Source organism: Bombina bombina, chromosome 3, assembly GCF_027579735.1.
Source record: "Bombina bombina isolate aBomBom1 chromosome 3, aBomBom1.pri, whole genome shotgun sequence".
NCBI lineage: Eukaryota > Metazoa > Chordata > Amphibia > Anura > Bombinatoridae > Bombina > Bombina bombina.
This window is the reverse complement of record NC_069501.1, coordinates 640,998,959-641,026,037: the sequence shown is the minus strand read 5'-3', so window position 1 is coordinate 641,026,037 and position 27,079 is coordinate 640,998,959. Positions and strand designations below refer to the sequence as shown.

General features: G+C 37.4%; 1 protein-coding gene across 2 annotated transcripts in view; it reads left to right on the top strand.

Annotated features, from left to right (window-relative positions):
- Positions 1–27,079, top strand: part of BCAS3 (BCAS3 microtubule associated cell migration factor) — a 2,220,355-nt gene that overhangs the window by 1,362,319 nt on the left and 830,957 nt on the right. For both annotated transcript variants that reach the window (XM_053707348.1, XM_053707349.1), the window contains one exon: positions 3,257–3,357. In XM_053707348.1, coding sequence (XP_053563323.1) covers positions 3,257–3,357 — 101 coding nt within the window. The remainder of the gene's footprint in view (positions 1–3,256; positions 3,358–27,079) is intronic.

The window sequence follows — 27,079 nt, the reverse complement described above, 5'->3', positions numbered from 1 at the left end:
ATATTACAGAGCTTTGAGAAATTGGTGGAAACACTGAGGGGTAGGGTGATTATTTTTATTATAGGCAATATACATTGTCTATTTTGTTACCAAAGCATATGGTATGTATTGTTTTTTATACTTTATAATGTATTAATTTTTGTTCAGTTTATAATGTTCCATAATAATGGAAAATCATAATAAAAGACAACCAAATTGTGTATTTTGATATTCTCACTATGATACTACTTAACATATTGTGCTAGTTAAATATATTGCAAATGGGTTAAAAAGTACCCCGCCCTGCTGCAGCTCCACCTCTGCACACTCTCCCATACTTCAGTCACTAATCCACAGACTGGAGTGTAGGCGCACGGGCATTGTAATATTTCCCACTTAAGTAGTCCAGTGCCATCCATCACCATAATAAACCACACAGACAGAAAAGATTCAGCCTGGTCCTCCTGTGCGCACTTACAAAAGTTGTGTGTGCTCCCTCTGAAAGATGTGTGCACGCGCATGTCTTAGAGGGAACGGCAGTCTACACATTCTTTTGGCCATATAGTGTTAATTATATGCTGATTGTAGCTCATATCAGTCTTTGTGTCACATCCATGTTGATAATTGCATGTTATTAAAGGTATGCTGAAATTTAAATAACCTGTAATATGTTTAATGAAGGATAGTATAAAAATGATGCTATGTATATTCATTATTTATTTAATTATTCTAGTTTTCAAAACTTTATTAAGAAATAATAAAAGTGATACATATATCAAAAGAGAATTGCATAGGATTTAAGTACATCATTCACAATAGTGTTCTATATGGTGAACCAAATCAAGTTTTTACAACCAGTCTCTATGCCATCTGGGGCTTGATGATATAAGAAAGTCTTTTTTTTTCACACTGAGAAAAAGCGCCCTCGGGTTCACACTGTGAATAGTGTCAAATGGTTTATCTTGCCATTGAGTGGTTTGTATGTGGTAAAGAGTTCGTAAATGGCCTCAAAATCCTATTCATACATGCTATAACATATAACAAAGTAACATAAATGTTTTACAGTTTGTATATAGACTAAATGACAAATAGTCCCGACATGGGTTTTATCCACACTCCCACGTCAGGAATTTTCTACTGGGAATATAGAAACAGATGAAGAGAAAAGAGTGAAAGGGAGAGAGAGAGAAGAAGAGAGAGGAGAGAAGGAAAAAAAAAGGGGTGGGAGGGGGAAAATTAGGGTAACATTGGGGAAGGGCTCGGGTGGAAGAGAGGGAGGGGGAGTCAGGCAGGTTCCACAAGGGGCTCCAGAATAAGAAGCCAAGAGTCAGTTGGGAATGTCATATTCCCGGAACCAAGATTCAATCTATGTATTAGGTCCCAGGTCAGAGACCACCAGTCTCCAGAGTTCCAGCATATACTCATGGTTCTCTACTCTGTCATCTCTCATGAATCTGAATCTTTCCAGCTGTAAGTATCTATCCACCTGGGTGGCCCACTCCCTTACTGATGGAACCTCGGGCTTCCTCCACCTTTTATGGATAAGAGTCTTGGCACTGTTAAAGGGACAGTCTAGGCCAAAATAAACTTTCATGATTCAGATAGAGCATGTAATTTTAAACAATTTTCAAATTTACTTTTATAACCAATTTTACTTTGTTCTGTTGGTATTCTTAGTTGAAAGCTTAACCTAGGAGGTTCATATGCTAATTTCTTAGACCTTGAAGCCCACCTCTTTTCAGATTGCATTTTAACAGTTTTTCACCACTAGAGGGTGTTAGTTCACGTATTTCATATAGATAACACTGTGCTCGTGCATTTGAAGTTATCTGGGAGCAGGCACTGATTGGCTAGACTGCAAGTCTGTCAAAAGAACTGAAAAAAGGGGCAGTTTGCAGAGGCTTAGATACAAGATAATCACAGAGGTTAAAAGTATATTATTATAACTGTGTTGGTTATGCAAAACTGGGGAATGGGTAATTAAGGGATTATCTATCTTTTAAAACAATAAAAATTCTGGTGTAGACTGTCCCTTTAAGTATTATAAAAAAGAGCTTTGTGGGTTTGTCTTTGAATTTTGGGAGGCCATGAAACAGCAGAAGGTTGGGTGATCTAGGTAAAGAGACGCCAAGTGCAGTTTCCATAACATCTAAAATGGATTGCCAGTAAGACCTAACAAGTCCACACTCCCACCAAATGTGGAGAAGAGTGCCACAATCCCCACATCCCCGCCAACACTTCCCATCCGTTTGCTTATATATTTTTTTTATTCTGTTAGGCGTAAGATACCACCTGGACAGGTATTTATAGTTAGATTCCAGTACCCTCGCTGAAACTGAGGCTTTTGTATGAGCACTCAGTATTTTATGCCATTCTTTGTCAGTTAGAGGGGGGGTAAGTTCTCTATTCCACTGTCTCACATAGCCAGGTAGTGGGGTTTTCTTATGTGAGAGGATCAGGCGGTAGGCTATGGAGATCATGTGTTTAGGTGTGTGTGGCAATAAGCATAAGGATTCTAATATGGTTGGTTTTCTGGTCAAAATGCTTAGTCTTTTATGTATTGTTAAGAAGTGTTGGAGTTGTGTATGGAAATACCAGGGAAGTTCAAGTCCGGTTCTTTCCAAGTCTGTCATTATTTATTTTTATCCAGCTTTTCTGTAAATTTATTCTGAAAATTGCCTTTATTCCAACCCTAACCCCATAGAAGCTGGAGCACTTGTTTGTATGACCCTTTTGCATGCTGCACAGTGATTGATTGTAACAGTGCAGGACATTATTTTCTCTGCCTCTGTCTCCAGCAAGAAGATAAGATAGACATACTGAAGACATTTTTCAAGGGGGATATTCCATTCTTAATCAGAATTTAAATCCCTTCTCAAAAAATTATTTCTCAAAACTTGATTAAATTATTGATTAATTCATTCATGCAAGTTTCATATTAAAATTTATGGGTCATAGGCATGCAAATTAATTGACCCCCTATGTGTCTGTAATTTTGTTCTCAAAGATATAAGCTCTTAGAGGGAGGGCCTTCATATCTAATGTAATCTGTTTTGTTTTTTGAATTGTAAAATGAGCTTGTAGTCTTTGTATTTGTGATGACAGAGTTAAAAGGTACTATATGTTCTGTGCTATACAAATACAATATAACACAGGGTATATTGAGTATAAGTTTCTTTTTCTTATCAACTAAGTAGGTTTAGTCTTTCACTTCCAATGATGCTTTCATAATTTCATCTATTTTAAAAATACCTAACTGTGAAATATGTCTATACAGTGGCTCCTCCTGAAAGTCCCGGACCAATCACAAGGCACGGCTCCTATGAAAGCCTAGGTTCCGATCAGAGTGGACAAGAGGATGAAGAGTGGCTTTCTCAGGTAACAAACAGTACTTTATATTACTCTATATAAAAGAAACAACATTTTAGTTTAGTTACCTATGAGTTTAAAGAATATGTTTTGTCCAATTTATAAAAGAGGAAGCCACAATGATAATTCATAGTGTTTGGAATATTTTAAACCAATGTTTTGAATAATTAAATCAGATATGGTTGTTAGTTAAAATTTTAGTTTTCTCTCTTTAATTGTTTTTGGTTTTTTTTACAAATTAAGGAACCTGCATGTTAAAAAGCAGGATCAATCTTTACACCACTGCTTGTTTAACCCTGAGGTTGTGGATTTAAATCAAAAGTAAGCAATAGTGGTGGGGGCCAAACAAGGCAAGTCTAATGTAATATAACAAGAGAATTCCACAATGGTTATACCAAAATTAATAGAAGCTATAAAGTTATAAAATGTTAAAACATACGTCCAGAAAAAACTAAATACAATTTATTTAGTGCAATAGAGCTATAAAAGTACAGAGAAAACAATTAATGAATGAACACATGAGGCAGAAATAAGAAGCTCAGAGTATTTGTATTCAAATAAGTCCTTATAGGAAAGGATTAGAATTCACATCCGGCGTATGCAGCTCTGGAACTCTTGAAGAAACCGCCACGGAAGAAAGCCACAGAGCTCTGTGGCTTTCTTCCGTGGCAGCTTCTTCAAGAGTCCCAGAACTGCATACGCCGGATGTGAATTCTAATCCTTTCCTATAAGGATTTATTTGGATACAAATAATCAGAGCTCCTAGAGTCTTAGTAAGTTACCTGGCTACTATTCCCTCTGTGCACTGCACTCTATATGTGGATTACATTTGGGGATTCCTTCCAATTGGGATCCATTTGCTGACTTTGACATATCCTATGTGAAGCTGCTTTCTTTTTCTGAGTTAACGCTATTTTAGCTATTTTAACTCTTTATAATCTCTGTTTGCAGCAGAGATTATTATTATTGTGTGTTCTGTTTTTATTATTTTGTGTTCTGTTTTCAGAACTGCATACGCTGGATGTGGGGCACGATCAAATATACAGTGCAGGTTTCGGCGCAAGTGTGGGAACCTGCGCCGCCCGTAATTTCACCTTGCACATCGGGGTATTGCATATACTGCGCCGTTAGATGCTTATCTGGCGTAAGTAGAACAAACTGGCGATCTTCCGAAATGTGCGCAAATACACATTTTAGCTGTCCCAAGTAACTTACACCAGTATTTTGTCCACGGAAACTCTCAATAAAGAGTAGTTTTATGCAAATTAGGGTAACACTCGTAAAAACGAACCGCGACTTCATATAAAAATGCGACACGTAATTACGCTATTCAAAATTCATATATAAACCCATGTGCAGCCGCCATTTTCTTCAGTGTGTTTGGATGGTTCGTTGAGCTACAGCACACTACAGTGGAGTGGAGGATTAGTCAGAGTAGAGAGAGAGGCGCAAACAGAGGAGTTAGGTGGCATTGTTGGTTGATTAAGCTTGTACACACATATTTTTACATATTGCGCACATTTTGCATACATACATATACAAATACACCACACTTTTTTTTCTAACACCCCACACATTTTATTTCAATTTTACAGTGTGATAGGCTGAGTGTGAGGAGGGGAGAGGTGTGGCGGGGAAAGGAGTATTGTAGAGGACAGGAGGAGCAGTGGGGTCCCCGTCAGGGAGTAAGTGGAGTGGGGAGAGGGAGAGCTAGAAGGGATGATGGGAGGGGAGATGCCCGAGAGCCCCAGAGACCAGGCACATCTAGGAGAGGGACAGAGGGTGCACATGGGGACAGAAGGGGGGAGGAGGGAGAGGATAGGGAGGAACCCACACCAGGGACATCACAGGGAGCAAGCCAGGTGTCCATGGAGGATGAGAGGCTGAAATGTCCCAACTTCTCCTTTGATGAAAATGTTGCCCTAGTCCAGGCCATCATGGACAATTACAGTGCCCTCTTTGGGCAGGAGAAGGGCAAAGGCAGTGCCAAAAGTAAAAAAACAGCATGGTTGATGGTAGAGGATGCCGTCAACAGTGTGGCCCCGCAGTGGAGGACTGTTGAGGGCCTTGAAAAGCGGTGGAATGACTGCAAGAGGCGGGTGAAAGAAAAGATGGGGCAGGAAGCTATGCACTAGAGGTGAACAGGCGGTGGGCCATCCCTGGAAATAGAATATAACACCTGGCAGGATATGATACGCAGGTCCGTGGACTTCCAGGGGCTCGTGACTCAGGGGCTGCAACCACAGCACATCATGCTGGTGAGTAACATCCACAGCACATTTGGCCTCCTAACAAAAACATCTACAATTATATTTGACATTAATGCTACTTAACACAATGCAATTCATGACATGAGGTGGAATAGTGCAATACTAACATGTCTCAGAGTAACACAGACCACAAGCCACATGTCGAGTTTTCAGTAAATGGACACTATAGCCATCACAATACTTTTAGCTCAAGAAAGCAGGTTCTGTGCCTACATCAGGCTAAAGTAAATTGTGTGACCATAGTGTCATTCAATGAACACATTTTTTCCATCATTGACATGTACACACAACTATTTATGAAACACATACCTGTATACTGCGCATATTAAAATCCCTCATATCACAAATCACAATGTGCACATGCATGTTATAGAGTTTGACATGAGAATCAGTATAGGCCCTAGCATGTATCAATGTACATTGTATGCCCACATGGACACATATATGACTGTACTAATCCCTCTCATCATTTGACTCCTCCACAGAACCTCCTGTCACAAGGATACAAACAGACATGCCGCCACCACCACCACCACCAGTCACAGGCATGCAGCCACCACTACCAGTCTTCAGGCAACCATATGAACAGTATGCTCCCAGGCATAAGCAGGGTTGGATGGCTTCAGTTGAGGACCCGGGAGTGATGACACCACCATTGCCATATGACGCCTGGCAAAATTCCTGGCCAGAGGAATATTCTTCTTTTGGCTTTGAGGGGGAGCCAAGACAGCCACAAAGGGTCCATGTATTTACCCCCCCCCCCCAACACAATCTCAGGGCAGTCATGGCTTTTACCCACAGACTATGTTACAAGAAGTGCCAGCTGGACAGGCTGAGTGGTCACACACTGGTCATCAGTGGGACTATCAATCCACCCTGAGAGCTCCACCATCCTCGTCACTTGGGAGAGCTGCACCATCCTCATCACTTGGGAGAGCTCCACCATTTGCAGATGAAAATATAGCTGAAAGTACTCAAGCACCAGCAGATGCAGCTGAACCTGTCCCAACAGAACCAGCAGATGCAGCTGAACCTGTCCAACCAGAACCAGCAGATGCAGCTGAATCTGGTCAACCAGAACCAGCAGGTGCAGCTGAACCTGCACCTCAAGCAACTAGAAGCCCTGCTGCTCAAGAGCCTGTGGATGCATTGTATTCTCCCCTGGGTGAGGAATACATTGCACTCCAGAGGAGGCTCATAACAAGCTCCGAGAGCAGAAAAAGAGGCCAAGAGAGGTTCCAAAGGAGCCAAGAGAGGTTCTTCAGGAGCCAAGAGAGGTTACACAAACGTAGCATAGAGGTGCATAGGGACATGGCAGCATCATTAAGTGGAAGTGTTCAAAACCAGTCACAGATGATGCAAATTCTATATGATATGCAGATGCAGATGGACAATAGATGGCGAGAACAAAATCAACTCTTGGGTGTGTTGGTTGAGCACTTTACACACCAGCAGGACACTGCCTCCAGCCTATCATCTGTGGCCAGCACACCAGCAGAAACATCAGAATCTTCTCAAACCAGGAGAACAAGGAAATCCACTACAGTCACCTCAGCTCCCTCATACAAGAAGCCTAAAAAGAAATAAATATTCTTATAGTTCACCATAAATTTTGTCCTCTGTTATTTACCATATAATTGTCATCCACATCCATGTGAGGTGTGTTTTAGTACAGTAATATTGTTAAAACATATAATAAGACCTGTGTGGAAATGGCCCACAAAAGGTAATATTATCATGTTTATGACATATTCATGTTCTATAAACCACATCAGTTGTGTATGAAGGGTACATATAGTAATATTCACTTCTAAGATGTAAATCAAGGTTTCTCACATCCAATATAAATTGACACATGGGTATATATATATATATAAATAATAATGTACCAACAGACATCAACATATAATTCGTGGAAAAATTTGTTCGTAATCAGTATCCATAAACAGCGGTGTAATCAGTGATGTTATGATGTAAGCGTTCCACCCAGGAACCCCACAGTTGCGGGAAACACCAAACTATCCTGTAAACTTGTGTAACATCCAGTAATGAAAAACACAAAAGGACTCACCACACTTTTCGGAAGCCCACCATAGGAATGGAAATACCTGTGTTTGCAGTCCAAAATCACAATCTTGCAAGTAGCTTGAAATTTGAGTCGCAAATCCCTGTGAGTGGTAAGCTTCACCGTGCCGCCTCTGTGACACACCTGTTCAGTGCAAGGTGTGAGACTGCTCCAAGTTCCGGTGCTGCTGGGGCTCTCCAAAAACCCGTAAGATTCAAATAGTACTACAAACAGCAATCAAACAGTTCACAGCTCCGAAGCAAGGAAAGGCAGGGAGAGATATCGGTAATTAAAATGTTATATATATTTATTATTGCTTACATTAAAAAATGTTTCACAAGGCACAGCAAACAAAAAAGACTTTCGGCTGACGCGTTTCCTGCCTTAGCGGCAGTTCATCAGAGCACAAAATTCAGTGTTAGCAGCAGGTGTTTAATCAGGTACGGGTCTGAGTCTTAACCAATCACAATAAGCAGATCGGGTGTAAAAGTTAACTCTATCATTACCCATACTGACTATATAACTTCCGCGGCTAACATTGTATTAATCATACAAACAGTACAACTTAAAACTAAAGACTAAAAACATGTAAATCTGTAGCATACTGTAACTTTCTGGAAACAAAGTAAGATATAACATTAGAGAGAAAAGTTATATATATATACATATATCTTTCTTTTTCTAATCTCTAATTTATAATTTTAGAAAAATTTAGGTTATACTCTGTAGATGTAATACAGGTGGAACTTAAGTTAGCTGTTGCAACACAGTAGCTATAGAAGTATATAAAGTCAAATACAACTTGATATAAATAAGCAAGTGCAGCAGCCGTTTCCTATGTTCCAAACCTAACATAATCTATTGAAAAAATACACGATCGTATACTCAGAAGAATTGTTAACCATGGGATTTTGTTGAAAGAGTAGTGTGAGATAGCTTACTACAAACTAACGAATGTTAGTAAATAACCTAATATAGCAATTAATGAGCTCAACCCACACACATCCTTATATCTTATAATATTTTTCAATATCAGACTGTGTTAGATGAAGATTAGCCTCTCGATAAAGCAGACTATATTGCAAAGAGTCACATCAGGGTAATGTTTAAAGAAAATTTACCTATCAATATACAATTTAATATCACTAATTTTATTAATACCCATAGGGCTTCCAGTTTTGAGGGTATATATCCAAAAAACTTCTCGCTTAGCGAGAGCTTTATATCTATCCCCACCTCTTATACCTAATTTAACCTGTTCAATACCTTGAAACCTAAACACACTGAATTTATCACTATGAGAGAAAAAGTGTTTCGCAACAGGAGTTTTAGGCTCCTCAGCCTCTAAGGACAAAAGATGCTCACGTATTCTCTCTTTGAGACTTCTAGAGGTGAGTCCTACATATTGGAAATTGCATTGTGTGCAAGTAATAAGGTATATTACAAAATTTGAGTTACAATTTAATCTCTCGCGAATTTTGTATGTTATACTGGTAGTACTAGAGGAAAAAGTGTCCCCAACTAATGCGTAATCACAGCTCTTACAGGGTTTTACTCCACATTTGTAAAAGCCTACCCTGCCAGGTAACCAGCTTACCATTTTGCTATTACCACTATTCTTAGAACTGAAATTTTTGGCAACCATATCACCTATTGTGTCTGATCTACTAGAAATGAAATTACAGTTTTTACTAACCAATTTTAAATCCTCATCCCTCTCCAATAATGGTAACCTTCTCCTAATGATATTGCAGATATCATTATATTGTCTGCTATATTTGGTTATAAAATTGATGCCATGCTGACCACTTATTCTGGTATTCCTACTTCTATTTTTGTTGTTATCAGCAAGCAGACTCTTTCTATCCATATCTGCAATCCTAAATGACATATCCCGAAGATTCTTATATTCATAACCTCTATCAACCAAACGTGATGTGAGATCATTAGCATGTCTCCAATAATCCTCTAAACTAGTACAATTGCGTCGTAACCTTATGTACTGACCTTTCGGTATGCCTCTCTTCAAGTGATTAGGGTGTAAAGAGTCAGCCCTCAGTATGGTGTTCCCTGATACTTTCTTTCTAAAGACTTCAGTAGTTAAGGCAAGATCAGTATGGCCTATAAGTACATCTAGATAAGGTATATTGTCAGAGGACGCACTGTAGGTAAAACCAAGGTTGCTCGAATTGTTATTAAGAAATTCAACAAAATTAAATAACTCATTGTCAGTGCCTCCCCACACAATAAGAATATCATCTATATATCTAGTATATAGTTTAATATGGTTACTATAGATATTCCCCTCACCAAAGATTTTCCCGATCTCAAAATCTGCAAGGAAAAGATTTGCATACGAGGGGGCAAATTTTGCCCCCATCGCTGTACCCCTTAATTGTAAGAAAAATTCTCCATTGAAAACAAAATAGTTATGGTTAAGCAAAAATGATATCGCCTGTAAGATGAAATCCATCAATTTATTATCATATCCAGAGTATCGCTCTAGCATTCTTTTGATGGAACACATGCCTAAATCATGAGGGATGCAAGAATACAACGATATCGCATCAATTGTTGCAAATTTGTACCCCTCTTTCCACTGAAAGTCCTGTATTTGTCTTAGTAGATGTTTAGTGTCTCTAAGGAAACCTGGCAGGGACTGTACTATGGGCTGTAGTTGAGCATCAACCCATTCTCCCAACCTTTCCCCCAGGGAGCCAATAGCTGAAATAATTGGTCTCCCTGGGGGATTAGTGAGAGACTTGTGTATCTTTGGCAAATATTTAAAGATTGGTATCCTCGGATATTCCACATAAATATATTCCACTACTTTGTCAGTGAGTATCGCATTTTCTAAAGCTAGATCTAATAAATGTCTCAATTCTCTTTGAAATTTAATTGTTGGATTAAATGTAAGCTTCCTATAGGTTAATGTGTCATCCAACTGTCTGTAAGCCTCACCAATATAGTCTGCTTTATCCAAAACTATAATAGAGCCTCCCTTATCTGAATCAACTATCACCAAATTAGGATTTTTAGTGAGTTTTTCCAAAGCACAGATTTCATTCCTATTTAGATTTTTGTGTTTCACATTACCACTAGCCTTATTACTCTCTGTTCTTTCTGATAACTCAATTAGATCCTGTTCCAGAATCGAATGAAATAATTCTATAACATCATTTCTAGCATGGACTGGATAAAAATTACTAGGTACAGTTTTCCTCATAGACTGTTGTTTGTCACACCCATCTGTATGATTACTACCATCCTGCAATGCACATAAGGACACAATATCACATAATACCTCAAAGTTACATGTGTCACTCAAAGCTTGTGTGTTCGAAGGTGCAATAGCAGGTTGGTTAGTTTCCACAGCACCCCTGAAATGTTTATTCAGAGTAATTTTACGAATAAATTTATTTATATCTAATATCGTGTCAAACAAATTGAAATCCCTAGTGGGAGAAAAACCAAGTCCCTTGGATAAAACTGCAATTTCATTAGAGTCCAGTGCAACGGTTGATAGGTTGATTACTTGTTGTTTTTGTGGCCCTTCCTCTTCCACTGGGTCCTGCGGCTCGGATACCTCGGTACGACTGTTGCAGTCTCTATGTTGTCTCCTGGAATTTTTGTTTTTTCTTTGTTTATCTTTTTTTCTTTTGTGTCGTCCATCATGGTTGCCCCGTTTTTTGATCTAGTACCCCCCCACAATTTCAGCCGATGTAGGCATTCTGATAGGTGTGGAGGTTGTGGGTAGTTCCGGAGATGTAGCTGCTACGGTGGCAACCGACGTAGAGCTGATGTCACTAGTACCGGTAGTATTTTCAAAACTGGAAAACGTGACCCTTTTCATACTCTTATTTTTATTGCCATCATTGTTGGTGTCACCTTTATAATTCGGCTTCTGTTTCCTTCTCTGTATTCGTCTTTCATTGACCCAGCTGTACACTACTCCTAGATCATAATCTTTAGTGTCCCTTTCATATTTTTTAAATTTGTTGTCAGATAATTCAGTACTCAATTTATCCAGTACTTCATCCAATTGGCTCTGGTAATGAATCAGCTTCTCATCCTCTTGGAATAACTCTAATTGTTTGTCCAGTAGATCTATTTCCAACAGGATACTTTCTCTCTGATCTTTTTTAAATTTTACTAGCTTCTCCATCAATATTATAGAGCAATCTGTCAGGGACTGATTCCAAGAGAGCATGAATTCAGGAAAATCCTTATGAAAAGCTGGAAACTTCTTTAGTCTCAAACCCCTTGGTATTTTCTTCTCATCCAGATAATGCTCTAAAAACTCTATGTCCCACCATAATTTCAATTCTTTGATGTGTATTTTTTCTTTATTAACAAACAATGTTCCCAGATCTAGTTTAGTTTCAACATTTGCTGTGCCTTTAAATAATTTCTCCGATCTCTCCCTCCTCAATGTATCATTGATAGCAGCCATTTTAAATGTATTATTAACACTTTTGGATGTTTACTTAGAATATATACTGAAACAAATTTCCACCGGAGATAAAGAATAATGAACCAACAGACATCAACATATAATTCGTGGAAAAATGTGTTCGTAATCAGTATCCATAAACAGCGGTGTAATCAGTGATGTTATGATGTAAGCGTTCCACCCAGGAACCCCACAGTTGCGGGAAACACCAAACTATCCTGTAAACTTGTGTAACATCCAGTAATGAAAAACACAAAAGGACTCACCACACTTTTCGGAAGCCCACCATAGGAATGGAAATACCTGTGTTTGCAGTCCAAAATCACAATCTTGCAAGTAGCTTGAAATTTGAGTCGCAAATCCCTGTGAGTGGTAAGCTTCACCGTGCCGCCTCTGTGACACACCTGTTCAGTGCAAGGTGTGAGACTGCTCCAAGTTCCGGTGCTGCTGGGGCTCTCCAAAAACCCGTAAGATTCAAATAGTACTACAAACAGCAATCAAACAGTTCACAGCTCCGAAGCAAGGAAAGGCAGGGAGAGATATCGGTAATTAAAATGTTATATATATTTATTATTGCTTACATTAAAAAATGTTTCACAAGGCACAGCAAACAAAAAAAAATTTGGTGATAGTTGATTCAGATAAGGGAGGCTCTATTATAGTTTTGGATAAAGCAGACTATATTGGTGAGGCTTACAGACAGTTGGATGACACATTAACCTATAGGAAGCTTACATTTAATCCAACAATTAAATTTCAAAGAGAATTGAGACATTTATTAGATCTAGCTTTAGAAAATGCGATACTCACTGACAAAGTAGTGGAATATATTTATGTGGAGTATCCGAGGATACCAATCTTTAAATATTTGCCAAAGATACACAAGTCTCTCACTAATCCCCCAGGGAGACCAATTATTTCAGCTATTGGCTCCCTGGGGGAAAGGTTGGGAGAATGGGTTGATGCTCAACTACAGCCCATAGTACAGTCCCTGCCAGGTTTCCTTAGAGACACTAAACATCTACTAAGACAAATACAGGACTTTCAGTGGAAAGAGGGTTACAAATTTGCAACAATTGATGCGATATCGTTGTATTCTTGCATCCCTCATGATTTAGGCATGTGTTCCATCAAAAGAATGCTAGAGCGATACTCTGGATATGATAATAAATTGATGGATTTCATCTTACAGGCGATATCATTTTTGCTTAACCATAACTATTTTGTTTTCAATGGAGAATTTTTCTTACAATTAAGGGGTACAGCGATGGGGGCAAAATTTGCCCCCTCGTATGCAAATCTTTTCCTTGCAGATTTTGAGATCGGGAAAATCTTTGGTGAGGGGAATATCTATAGTAACCATATTAAACTATATACTAGATATATAGATGATATTCTTATTGTGTGGGGAGGCACTGACAATGAGTTATTTAATTTTGTTGAATTTCTTAATAACAATTCGAGCAACCTTGGTTTTACCTACAGTGCATCCTCTGACAATATACCTTATCTAGATGTACTTATAGGCCATACTGATCTTGCCTTAACTACTGAAGTCTTTAGAAAGAAAGTATCAGGGAACACCATACTGAGGGCTGACTCTTTACACCCTAATCACTTGAAGAGAGGCATACCGAAAGGTCAGTACATAAGGTTACGACGCAATTGTACTAGTTTAGAGGATTATTGGAGACATGCTAATGATCTCACATCACGTTTGGTTGATAGAGGTTATGAATATAAGAATCTTCGGGATATGTCATTTAGGATTGCAGATATGGATAGAAAGAGTCTGCTTGCTGATAACAACAAAAATAGAAGTAGGAATAACAGAATAAGTGGTCAGCATGGCATCAATTTTATAACCAAATATAGCAGACAATATAATGATATCTGCAATATCATTAGGAGAAGGTTACCATTATTGGAGAGGGATGAGGATTTAAAATTGGTTAGTAAAAACTGTAATTTCATTTCTAGTAGATCAGACACAATAGGTGATATGGTTGCCAAAAATTTCAGTTCTAAGAATAGTGGTAATAGCAAAATGGTAAGCTGGTTACCTGGCAGGGTAGGCTTTTACAAATGTGGAGTAAAACCCTGTAAGAGCTGTGATTACGCATTAGTTGGGGACACTTTTTCCTCTAGTACTACCAGTATAACATACAAAATTCGCGAGAGATTAAATTGTAACTCAAATTTTGTAATATACCTTATTACTTGCACACAATGCAATTTCCAATATGTAGGACTCACCTCTAGAAGTCTCAAAGAGAGAATACGTGAGCATCTTTTGTCCTTAGAGGCTGAGGAGCCTAAAACTCCTGTTGCGAAACACTTTTTCTCTCATAGTGATAAATTCAGTGTGTTTAGGTTTCAAGGTATTGAACAGGTTAAATTAGGTATAAGAGGTGGGGATAGATATAAAGCTCTCGCTAAGCGAGAAGTTTTTTGGATATATACCCTCAAAACTGGAAGCCCTATGGGTATTAATAAAATTAGTGATATTAAATTGTATATTGATAGGTAAATTTTCTTTAAACATTACCCTGATGTGACTCTTTGCAATATAGTCTGCTTTATCGAGAGGCTAATCTTCATCTAACACAGTCTGATATTGAAAAATATTATAAGATATAAGGATGTGTGTGGGTTGAGCTCATTAATTGCTATATTAGGTTATTTACTAACATTCGTTAGTTTGTAGTAAGCTATCTCACACTACTCTTTCAACAAAATCCCATGGTTAACAATTCTTCTGAGTATACGATCGTGTATTTTTTCAATAGATTATGTTAGGTTTGGAACATAGGAAACGGCTGCTGCACTTGCTTATTTATATCAAGTTGTATTTGACTTTATATACTTCTATAGCTACTGTGTTGCAACAGCTAACTTAAGTTCCACCTGTATTACATCTACAGAGTATAACCTAAATTTTTCTAAAATTATAAATTAGAGATTAGAAAAAGAAAGATATATGTATATATATATAACTTTTCTCTCTAATGTTATATCTTACTTTGTTTCCAGAAAGTTACAGTATGCTACAGATTTACATGTTTTTAGTCTTTAGTTTTAAGTTGTACTGTTTGTATGATTAATACAATGTTAGCCGCGGAAGTTATATAGTCAGTATGGGTAATGATAGAGTTAACTTTTACACCCGATCTGCTTATTGTGATTGGTTAAGACTCAGACCCGTACCTGATTAAACACCTGCTGCTAACACTGAATTTTGTGCTCTGATGAACTGCCGCTAAGGCAGGAAACGCGTCAGCCGAAAGTCTTTTTTGTTTGCTGTGCCTTGTGAAACATTTTTTAATGTAAGCAATAATAAATATATATAACATTTTAATTACCGATATCTCTCCCTGCCTTTCCTTGCTTCGGAGCTGTGAACTGTTTGATTGCTGTAAATAATAATGTATTAAGATTTTCATTCTTCTTAATGATAGTCAATAAATCATAGTGACCTAAACATGAATTAAACAAATTAGATATTTTCAGTAATTAGGGTGGTTAAGGGAATGGGGGTGGGATGTAGTAGTTTCACTTACATGCAATGGAAATACGCAGTATGTAATTCTATGACCAGCTGCAGCAACAACAGCAGCAGGGGCAGCACCAGGGACAGCAGCAGCAGGAGCAGGGACGGCTACAGCACCATGACCAGGGACCTCAGCAGCAACTAGAGCATCAGCGTGTATATACTGAACAACAGGGGCTTGTAGGGCTTCCAGCACCCCTTGTGCCCCACAATGCTGTCTCTCTATGTAAAGCAGGGAAAACATGGTGGCTAATGAGGGTGTTTTAAGGCTTCCGGTTGAGAGGTTGTGCTGTTTGTGATTGTTTTGACACACTTGCAGGGGCAGGAATAATAAATGCTTAGAAGAGGTTTAACTGTTTGAGATTTGCGCTGATATATATGTGATTACGCATGCGTTTGTTAGGCCTTCAGGGAGTTACGTTGCTTTTCTAGTCAGTGCAAGGGTTGCTGCGCCTGCAATATGTGGCGAGATGAGAATGGAGTAGATTTTCTGAATTCTGCGCGCGTAAGTCCTTATGCTGTATATTGGATACCAAATTGCGTTTCTGTTCTATGTTAGTCTATGAGTAAAAAAAATATGTCCGAAGGGTGAAATATATGCGCGTAACTTGTATGCTACGCTGTATATGTAATACCAAAATCGCGTAAAAACTGGCGGCGGAGGATTTTGCGGGCGACGCTGCATATGTAATGGAGGGCATGAATTCTAATCCTTTCCTATAAAGACTTATTTGGATACAAATACTCGGAGCTCCTTATTTCTGCTTCATATTTTCATTCATTAATTGTTTTCTCTGTGCTTTTATAGCTCTATTGCACTAAATAAATTGTATTTAGTTTTTTTCTGGACGTATGTTTTAACATCTTATAACTTTATAGCTTCTATCAATTTTGGTATAACCATTGTGGAATTCTCTTGTTATATTACTTTAGATTTGCCTTGTTTGGCGCCCACCACTATTGTTTACTTTTGAGCTATACTATTTTGTAAGACTTTTAGGGAGTCTTATAAGTTATGGAGCTGGTTTTTTATCAGCGCTAGTGGGATAGTTTTTGTATTTGTAGGTGGATTTAAATCATACCAGATTCATCTGCAATCACTGACACACCCGGCTCTCGCACAATTCGTTGGGGAGGGGCTGCTGAAGTTAATACTTGTGCAGTACCAAATGCAGGCAGTGGATGCAACCTCACATCACCAAATGTGGTGGACAGGTTCTTTGGCTGGACACCTTGTCCGATTGCAATTAAAGGGACAGTCTAGTCAAAATTAAACTTAGGGCATGCAATTTTAAACAACTTTGTAATTTACTTTTATCATTACATTTTCTTTGTTTTCTTGGTATTCTTTGTTGAAAGCTAAACCTAGATAGGCTCATATTTCTAAGACCTTGAAGGGTAGTTCATATGTGCAATATAGATTACATTGTGCTCACCCCTGTGGAGTTACCTAGGAGTCAGCACTGATTGGCTAAAATAAGTCTTTCAAAAGAACTAAGATAATGGGGCAGTCTGCGGAGCCTTAGATACAAGGTAATCACGGAGGTAAAAAGTGTATTAATATAACCTTGTTGGTTATGTAAAACTGTGGAATGGGTAATAAAGGGACTATCTATCTTTTTAAACAATAACAATTCTGGAGTAGACCCCATTAAATAAATGGGGCACATAATGTTGATTCTACAAACAGTTATTAGAGAGAGTTAAAGGAGGGAGAAGGTGAATTTAAAAATAAATATATAGTAAATGATGAGGTCTCACACAAGTACAGCCTTCACCACTGAAATTCACCTTTGTGGTCAGCTTTTAACATTCCTACCTGTGTCCTTTTGCTTCTACTTAATGTAGCTGTGACCCTGCGAGTTCCACCTTGAGGGCTCTGAAAGCTATTGCTCTGTTCGCAGTATTACAACAGGTGTGGAAAGCCTGAGCCAGCTGAATGACATCATCAGACTCAATATTGAACATATAAATTGTTTTATGGGTTGCAAAAACATATATTATTTTTATAATACACCTAGTAATTTTTATTTGCTGTTTTTGAGGTACAACATTGCATAAACACTCATTTAAAAATGTATGTTGAGTATTCTGCTATAGTTTATTAAGGAAGAAAAATATGAAATAAAATCTTAACCAACATCTAATAACATTACATTAAAACAAAGAAAAATATATAATTTTAATTTATAGACTATAAAAAAATAACAAATGAATCACATATTTCACCTGGAATTGTTTAATGTAATATGGAACCGTATTTGTAACCTAAAAAATCTATATGAATTAAGGTACATAATATTAATTTCCATATTTCTGTATACACCCCTACAATAATTAGTCTGTTCATTGTGTAGAAAAACATAGGAAAGCTTATTTAATATGGCTGTCTTTCTTTATAACAGAAACATGTGGATCCATTATTTAAATTATAAAAAAAAGTAAACCAAGATAATTATTTACTAAAATAAGTTTTCAAGACGTCAATAATCATTGCAAAAATCCTAAATCAAAGTATCAAGCAAATAAATGTGATAAAATAAATATTATAGTATTAAACAGTTCACAGCTCCCCCCCTATTACTTTGCATAATATAGTTTGCAAACTTTTGGCTACTCCTGCAGTGAACTAACTTAAAGGTGACGCAATTACTGATGATGACATGATGTTTGTATGAGAATCAAGGACGGTATATGAATCCTCTCTAATACACTCATTAACAACTTTCCACTCAGGAGGCACTTAAAGGAACATGAAACCCAAATGATTTATTTTACTATTCAGATAGAGCATGCAATTTACCGAAACTTTTGCTATTTCTTCAACAAAGGATACCTAAAGAATTAAGCACATTAGATAATATACGTATATTGGAATGTTGTTTAAAATTGTATTCTGATTCATGAAAGAAAAATATTAGGTTTCATCTCCCTTTAATATCCTAATATTAATCACGGTCAATATAACTGATAGATATTAACCGTAGCCATTTTCTATATATTTATCTTTAACCATCCCTTCAAAAGTCAACCATCAAACCTATCTTTACTATATGTTTCTTTTAACACTATACACAATATATATAACAATATATTGAGTGAATACTATTAGACAGTATATTACTGTTTTGGTTTTATACATTATCCAAGTGCCAATGTCAGAATCTTGCTTATGTATAGATATTACCCTAATCTACTTTCTTATTATTATCTTGACCGTATTATGGGCCACATGAAAAGGGGCCAAATGATGTAATTCACTGTTTATGATTGACACCACATTTTCTCAGTACTGGATTATTTATTTTGATTGACTTGTAGTTATATAAACATGAAAAGAAAACAAATTTTCTGTTTAAATTTTCCAAGTTGCATAACTTTGAAACAATTTTTTTTTTAATTGTGCTGAAATTGGTCAGTTTTGTAGCTGTTACAAGTGACTGCAAAACTGCCAAATAAATTGGTCAAGCATGGGGTGAAAAGTGGGCGGAGATTGATGTCACATGGGCTAAAATATAATGTGTTATATCTCAGAATTTAAACCGGCACAAAAGTTTGTTTTTGCAGCATAAATCAACACATATGCAGAAAAAACTAATTGTATATTATATTTTAGGATTTATTTACATGGTTTGCAAAGTGGGCTGAGATTGAGGTCACATGGCCCAAAATATAAGTTGCAATATCTCTGAAACCAAACCAGCACAAACATTTTTTGCAGGATAGATCAGCACAAACTTAGCTCAAACAGTACATTTGTAGTTGAAGGGATATGAAACTCAAAAATGTTCTTTTGTGATTTAGAGCAAACCATTTTTACAAAGTTTCAAATTTACTTCTGTTCTCAAATTTGATTAATTCCCATGATATTCTGTGCTGACATCTAGTGCTCTTGTAAATGGTTACCATTCTTGCAAAACTGCTGCCATATATTGCTCCAGAAATGTGCCGGCTCCTAAGCATATATCCCTGCTTTTCAACCAAAGATACCAAGAGCACAAAAATTGATAATATAAGTAAATTAGAAAGTTGTTTAAATATGCATGTTGTATCTCAACCATGAAAGAAAAAATGTGGGTTTCATATCCCTGTAAGTTTTAATTAGATGGGGTGCCAGCTTCACACAGCTTGATGATTATACTATATATCATATGTGATGTCACTAGTGATGCTATTAAAGGGATAGTATAGTAAAAATTAAACTTTCATGATTCAGATAGAACCAACAATTTTAAGCAACATTTTAATTTACTCCTATTATCAAATTTTCTTTGTTCTTTTTAAAAAAAAAGCTAAAGTGTAAGCTTAGAAGCAGGCCCATTTTTGGTTCAGCACCTGGGTAGCGCTTGCTGATTGGTGTCTAAATGTAGCCATCCAATCAGCAAGTGCTATCCAGGTTCTGAACCAAAAACGGGCCGGCTCCTAAGCTTACTTTCTAGCTTTTTAAATAAAGATACCAAGAGAACAAAGAAACATTGATAATGGGAGGAAATTAGAAAGTTGCTTAAAATTGCATGCTCTATCTGAATCATGAAAGTTTATTTTTGACTAGGCTATCCCTTTAATGATGTCATCAACAATGCCATCAGTGGGGGAGTGAGTATTATAAAGGGATGTTAAACAGTGTTTCTTTCGTAAAAACAAATATGTTAATTCAAAGTAAACATAAAAAGAAACAGATTATGTAAAATACAGCAAACAACTTACTTGTTTTCTTGCTAAATTTGCTATTAGAATTTCTATAAAACAACGATAAGGAGGCGCCTTATGGTGCAGTAACTTCAGTTGATAACATAAATGTAAAGAAAATAAGTTTCCACTCACATGTAGAAGAGCACTAAAATAGTGCTAACAGCACCATCCCAGATCTCTGAGCTGCCTGGCAAGCTCAACACCTGCTGCAGGAACAACACTGCAGTAGATCTCTAATCTACATCCAATGATGTTCTCCAAATAGGATCCTCCACAACAGCAGAATACTTCAGGGCTGGAAAGTGATCCTTTAGAGGAAATATTCATATCACAGGAGTGTAAAATAAAATTAAAACTTTAATAAAAGCATAAAAGCTGCATGTTTATCGGCAACACTCTGTTTCATCAGAATTCTTATTGTAGCCCCTCAGAGGGATAAGGGAGTGGACATGTTTTGAACTTTAAGTTGCATTCTGCTACTTCTGAGCATGAGCAAAACGGACACTGGGGCCCATTTATCAAGCTCCGGATGCAGGCTCGCCAGAAACAGCAGTTATGAAGCAGCGGTCTAAAGACCGCTGCTCCATAACCTGTCCACCTGCTCTGAGCAGGCGGACAGACATTGCTGCAATTCAACCCGATCGAGTACGATCGGGTTGATTGACACCCCCCTGGCGGACGATTGGCCGCGAATCTGCAGGGGGCGACGTTGCACCAGCAGCTCACAAGAGCTGCTGGTGCAATGCTGAATACAGAGAGTGTATTGCTTTCCGCATTCAGCGAGGTCTGGTGGACCTTTGATAAATATCCCCCACTGTCTCTAGCATTTTCTGAATACTAAACCAGCTCAAGTTACTCTTGAAGTTTAATGGCATCAAGTTATACATTTTTTCTATGATTGTGACAGGAAGTAATGGACCCTGCACAAATTAATTAAAAATAGGAAATAAAAGGTAATATCCATTTTACCTGATGAATAATACATATTATAATGATAACAGACAGCTTAGTACTTTTTTATTAACACAATGAAACAGACTTTCATCCCTTTAAGTTAGGAATTGACTTGCTTTTAAACATTTGATAGGAAACTCTGACCAATATTAAAGTCAATATCCTATAGGTCATACGATGTTATATAGATATTTTTACTCTCAGGACACTGAATCATCAACTGTAGTTTCACTGAGTGGAAGACTAGTTTTTACTATAAATGACTTCTAGGATGTTTCTATGCTTTAAAAAGGTCACTTTGAGACACAGCATCTGGTTAAGAGTATGAACTCTTGTGAAATTATGAGTCCAGTCTAATCAACACATACGTTTTTCAAAAATAATTACGTTTTTTTTTTAATTATTATTGTGAATTATGGTTTTAACTCTGTTTCATTTCAGCTTAATAATCTCTATGGTATGGAAGGATTTTGACTTTAGGCAGCTGGAAAGAGGAAATGTAATCTTTGCTCCTAACGCCTTTGATTATATTGTTTAGAAAGCAAAAGCATGAAGTATTAGAATCCTGACTTTGCTTGAAATGACCCACAGATATTGTACATTATTTTCTTTTTAGATAGAACAAAAAAAAAATCAAGAAAGACCTAATGTCCTTTTTGTAGAAAAACATGAGCAGCTTCCTGTTACAAAAGTTTATAACAACATGCCACTTTATGAGATGCAAGTAGAGTATAATGAAAGTTAATCATTTTTAATTTTGTAAACATTTTCCAGTAGTTTTTAAAAAATATCCTTAGGCTTCCTCCTAGCCTGACCAAAATGTTGGCATAACCATCTAAATATTTATAGAAAATATAGTGAAACGTGGTGAATTATAACATTTTAAAATGTCTGCACTTAAAGGAACAGTCAAGTCCCAAAAAAAACTTTCAGGATTCAAATAGGGCATGTAATTTTAAATAACTTTCCAATTAACTTTTATTACCAATTTTGCATTGTTCTCTTGGTATTTTTAGTTGAAAGCTAAACCTAGGAGATTAATATGCTAATTTCTTAGACCTTGAAGGCCGCCTCTAATCTAAATGCATTTTGACAGTTTTTCACCACTAGAGTGTTAGTTTGTGTGTTTCATATAGATAACATTGAGCTCATGCACTTGAATTTACTGAGGAGTTAGCACTGATTGGCTAAAATGTAAGTCTGTCAAAAGAACTGAAATAAGGGGGCAGTCTGCAGATGCTTAGATACAAAGTAATCACAGAGGTAAAAAGTATATTAATATAACTGTGTTGGTTATGCACAACTGGGGAATGGGGAATTAAGGGATTATCTATCTTTTAAGGTATTGACTGTCCCTTGAATGCTAGTAAATGCTTGTCATTTGTTTTAAAAAGCACATGATTAGACATTATAAAATGTTACTGTTTATTTTATGTAGTCTTTTTAAATGGGCATTCTAATGCAAAATTTACATGCTCTTATTTGTCTAAATGACGTAAATTGAGCTTCCTCCTGTACACTTTTTTCTAGAATTTATAGTAATGATTATTCAAAATCATTGTCAAATATTACATGCTACAATTTTAAGTATTTTTTTTTATTAAGACATAGTTTTATGTTTTAAGAAAATCTAGTCTTTTTAATATATTTTCTTTGGGCCTATTCTATCTCTCTTAAAGTAAGCCTACTATTTGTAACTGTTTTACATCTAAGGGGATATATATATATATTTGTAGGTAAACATGATATTAATCAAACAAAGAAAACATTTTCTTTTAGTAAAAAAAGAAACTTGACACAAACAGGCCCATTTATCAAGCTCCGTACGGAGCTTGAAGGGCCGTGTTTCTGGTGAGTCTTCAGACTCGCCAGAAACACAACTTATGAAGCAGCGGTCTAAAGACCGCTGCTCCATAACCCTGTCCGCCTGCTCTGAGCAGGCGGACAGGAATCGCCGGAAATCAACCTGATCGAATCCGATCGGGTTGATTAACACCTCCCTGCTGGCGGCCAGCAGGGGGCGGCGTTGCACCAGCAGCTCTTGTGAGCTGCTGGTGCAATGTTAAATGCGGAGAGCGTATTGCTCTCCGCATTTAGCGAGGTCTTGCGGACCTGATCCACAGTGTCGGATCAGGTCCACAAAACCTTTGATAAATTGGGGCCAATGAATAGTTTTAAAAGTTATGTGCCAGGCAGCACAATTGAAAGATGTAAAAGACACACAAAACATACATTTAAGGATCCTTACATCTAAAAAGCTATGGAGGGCCACGTTGTCGCTATATATATTTTGTTTTTCGACAAAATTGGTGTAATTTTTAATTTCTCAGCATAACAGAACTTGCAGTGATAAAGTCAGATAATTATAAACCATATACTGTTCTGACATAAACTGCCAAATGAGAAATGCTTCAACTAATTTGAAAAAAATAAAATCTTGCCAACTGTATTCAGCTCACTGCACTGTATTGGGTTTCTTTTTTTATTTAAAGAGAATCAAATTGTTGTCACTAACAGAATGCTTTTCAGAGAGCCTGCCCTTCACTTCAACTTTTCAATTAGAACAGTGGGTAATGCATGTTGTCAGTGTGAAGTAGATACAATATGTTTGTCCTGCACACAACAGGAGAGTGAATAGGAACATCTGGCCATAGCCTCGATTAAACTGCAAAGGCATCTGTTTACCTCTCGGCTCTGTGACACTGATGGTTCTGAGCTTAAAATATACAGTATGCTTTATCTGTGGCCTAATTTACACTGCTGCGTGAGGTAAAAATCTCTTTGGGCAGTTGGGGCAACCCATGAAATAGTGAGAAATGAGAGGTAGAACACTGAAAGGCTCCTGTTTGTCCTTAGTCTTCAAGCCTCATAAAATAAACTGTAAAGCAATGTTTCCAAAATTCTTGCCAAGACTTTTTTTTTTTTTTTTAACCTGATTCAAAGTAGCTCAAAAAGTAGCTTAACAGAGAGGAAATAATATGAAACAGCAGAGAAACAACACATTCCCCTACTGTTATAGTTCTTACAATCTGTGTCATATGCCGACACAAAGCAATATATACAATAGGCAACTTCACAAGGAAATAATGACAAAGAACCACCAATTGTATGTTCACTCTCAGATATTAAAATGCACTGTATAAGCTTGGTAAATCTCAAGTGATGCAGATGCTTTGATTGTCTAACAAAGCTCAGTCCTTTAAAGCTGAATGAAGCTAAAACTGACATTATTAATATTACTACTACTACTATATTTTATTTTGTATGTGCAGGTAAATTCTGTAAAAAAAATATATTTGGGGATAAATAATTTATACACATAACATAGCACACAGGGTTCCTTATAGATAGCTAAGTAAGGGGCTTGGGAAGCTGCCATTGTAGTGATGTGATCCAATGAGAATTGAAAATAAAAATCCTTGGCATTGGTTATTGAGTTTGCGGTGCTTGTAAGCCATCCTGGAGCCAGTGCTGGTAAGGCAGCCAGTGACGTGAAAGGGGCAGGTTAGAAATGAAGGGATGGGTTCAAATACCATCAGAGTTGACAAGGTGGTAATCAGTGAAGGTTCCAAAGAGTGCTGGAGTGGTTAGTTCTCTACAATCATTATTTTATCACTTAAAATTCTCAAAAATATCAACTGCAATACATATGCAAGGCAACCCCTGTTTTACATGGCTTCTTGCCTAGCAGGACAAAGAGAGAGGTACATGAGGACAAAATGATGATGTAAATAAGAATCAATGAAGTAAGCTGTAGAAAATGATGATCCCTGCCCCAAATTATAACCCTCTAGACTTGATGTATTATTTTGTGTCAGGCTTTGTTTACTCTGCCGGTTTGTAAGGGCTAAAAATACCTTTGGTGGTAATGAGAAGAGTAAGGGGATAAAGACTAAGGGCTCCATTTATTAAGCAGTGGATGCTGCTTCAGAGCCCTGAAACTGAACTCAAGATGTAGCGGTCATAAGATCTGATCGAGATGATTAATAGCCCCTGCTAGCGGCCGATTGGCCGACAGTGAGCAGGGGGCTGCATTGCACAAGCATTTCACGAGAAATGCTTGTGCAATGTTAAATGCCAACAGCGTATGCTCGACTTTTAATAAATCTATCCCTAAACCTTTAGGTTCCCTACACATAATGGAAAAGGAGACAAATAGGCACCAGAGGAGGAGACAGAGTAGTTGGAGGGACAGTATTCATACAGTGACAGGGTTGTGTTACAGAGGAAAAGGGGTAATCCTATCAGCCAATCGGAATTTGAGGGACGCCATCTTGGATGGTCATTTAAAGGACCAGCCATTCGTCGGGTAGTCGTTGTGCAAGAAGGATGTTCCGTGCCGGAGGTCTTGAAGATGGAGCTGCTCCTCGTCGGATGGATGAAGATAGAAGATGCCGCTTGGATGAAGATGTCTGCTGGTCCGGATGTCCTCTTCTGCCCGGATAGGATGAAGACTTCTGCCGGTCTGGATGTCCTCTTCTGCCCCATCAAATGAAGACTTCGGCCCGGCAGGGTGAAGACGACTCAAGGTAGGGAGATCTTCAGGGGAGTAGTGTTAGGTTTATTTAAGGGGGGTTTGGGTGGGTTAGAGTAGGGGTATGTGGGTGGTGGGTTTTAATGTTGGGGGGGTTGTATTTTTTTTTTTACAGACAAAAGAGCCTATTACTTTGGGGCATGCCCCGCAAAAAGCCCTTTTAAGGGCTGGTAAAAGAGCTGATTACTTTGTAATGTAGAATAGGGTAGGGACTTTTATTATTTTGGTTTTATTTTATTTTATTAGGGGGCTTAGATTAGGTGTAATTAGTTTAAAATTCTTGTAATATTTTTTTATTTTCTGTAATTTAGTGTTTGGTTTTTTTGTAATTTAGTTTAATTTATTTAATTGTATTTAATTGTAGGTATTGGTAGCTAATTTATTTAATTAATTTAATGCTAGTGTAGTTTTAGGTTTAATTGTAACTTAGGTTAGGATTTATTTTACAGGTAATTTTGTATTTATTTTAGCTAAGTAGCTGTTAAATAGTTATTAGCTATTTAATAACTATTCTACCTAGTTAAAATATATACAAAAATAGTTACAATTTAATTATTAGTTATATTGTAGCTATATTAGGGTTTATTTTATAGGTAAGTATTTAGTTTTAAATAGGAATAATGTAGTTAATAAGAGTAATATTATTTAGATTTATTTAATTAATATTTAAGTTAGGGGGGTGTTAGGGTTAGTGTTAGACTTAGGTTTAGGGGTTAATAATTTTATTATAGTGGCGGCGGTGTAGGGGGGGCAGGATAGGGGTTAATAAATTTATTATAGGTGGCGGCGGTATGGGGGGGCAGGATAAAGGTCAATAGGTATTATGTAGGTGGCGGCGGGGTCCGGGAGCGGCGGTTTAGGGGTTAACATATTTATTATAGTTGCGGCGGGGTCTAGGAGCGGCGGTTTAGGGGCTAATAAATTTATTTAGTTGCGGCGGTGTAGGGGGGACAGATTAGGGGTGTTTAGACTCGGGGTACATGTTAGGGTGTTAGGTGCAGACATCTCCTATAGGAATCAATGGGATATCGGACAACAGCGAACATGAGCTTTCGCTATGGTCAGACTCCCATTGATTCCTATGGGATCCGCCGCCTCCAGGGCGGCTGATTGAAATCCAGGTACACTGGCCCGGAATAGTGGCGAGCGTACCTGGTAGTAGTTTGATAACTACCAAAAGTAGTCAGATTGTGCCAAACTTGCGTTCGGAACA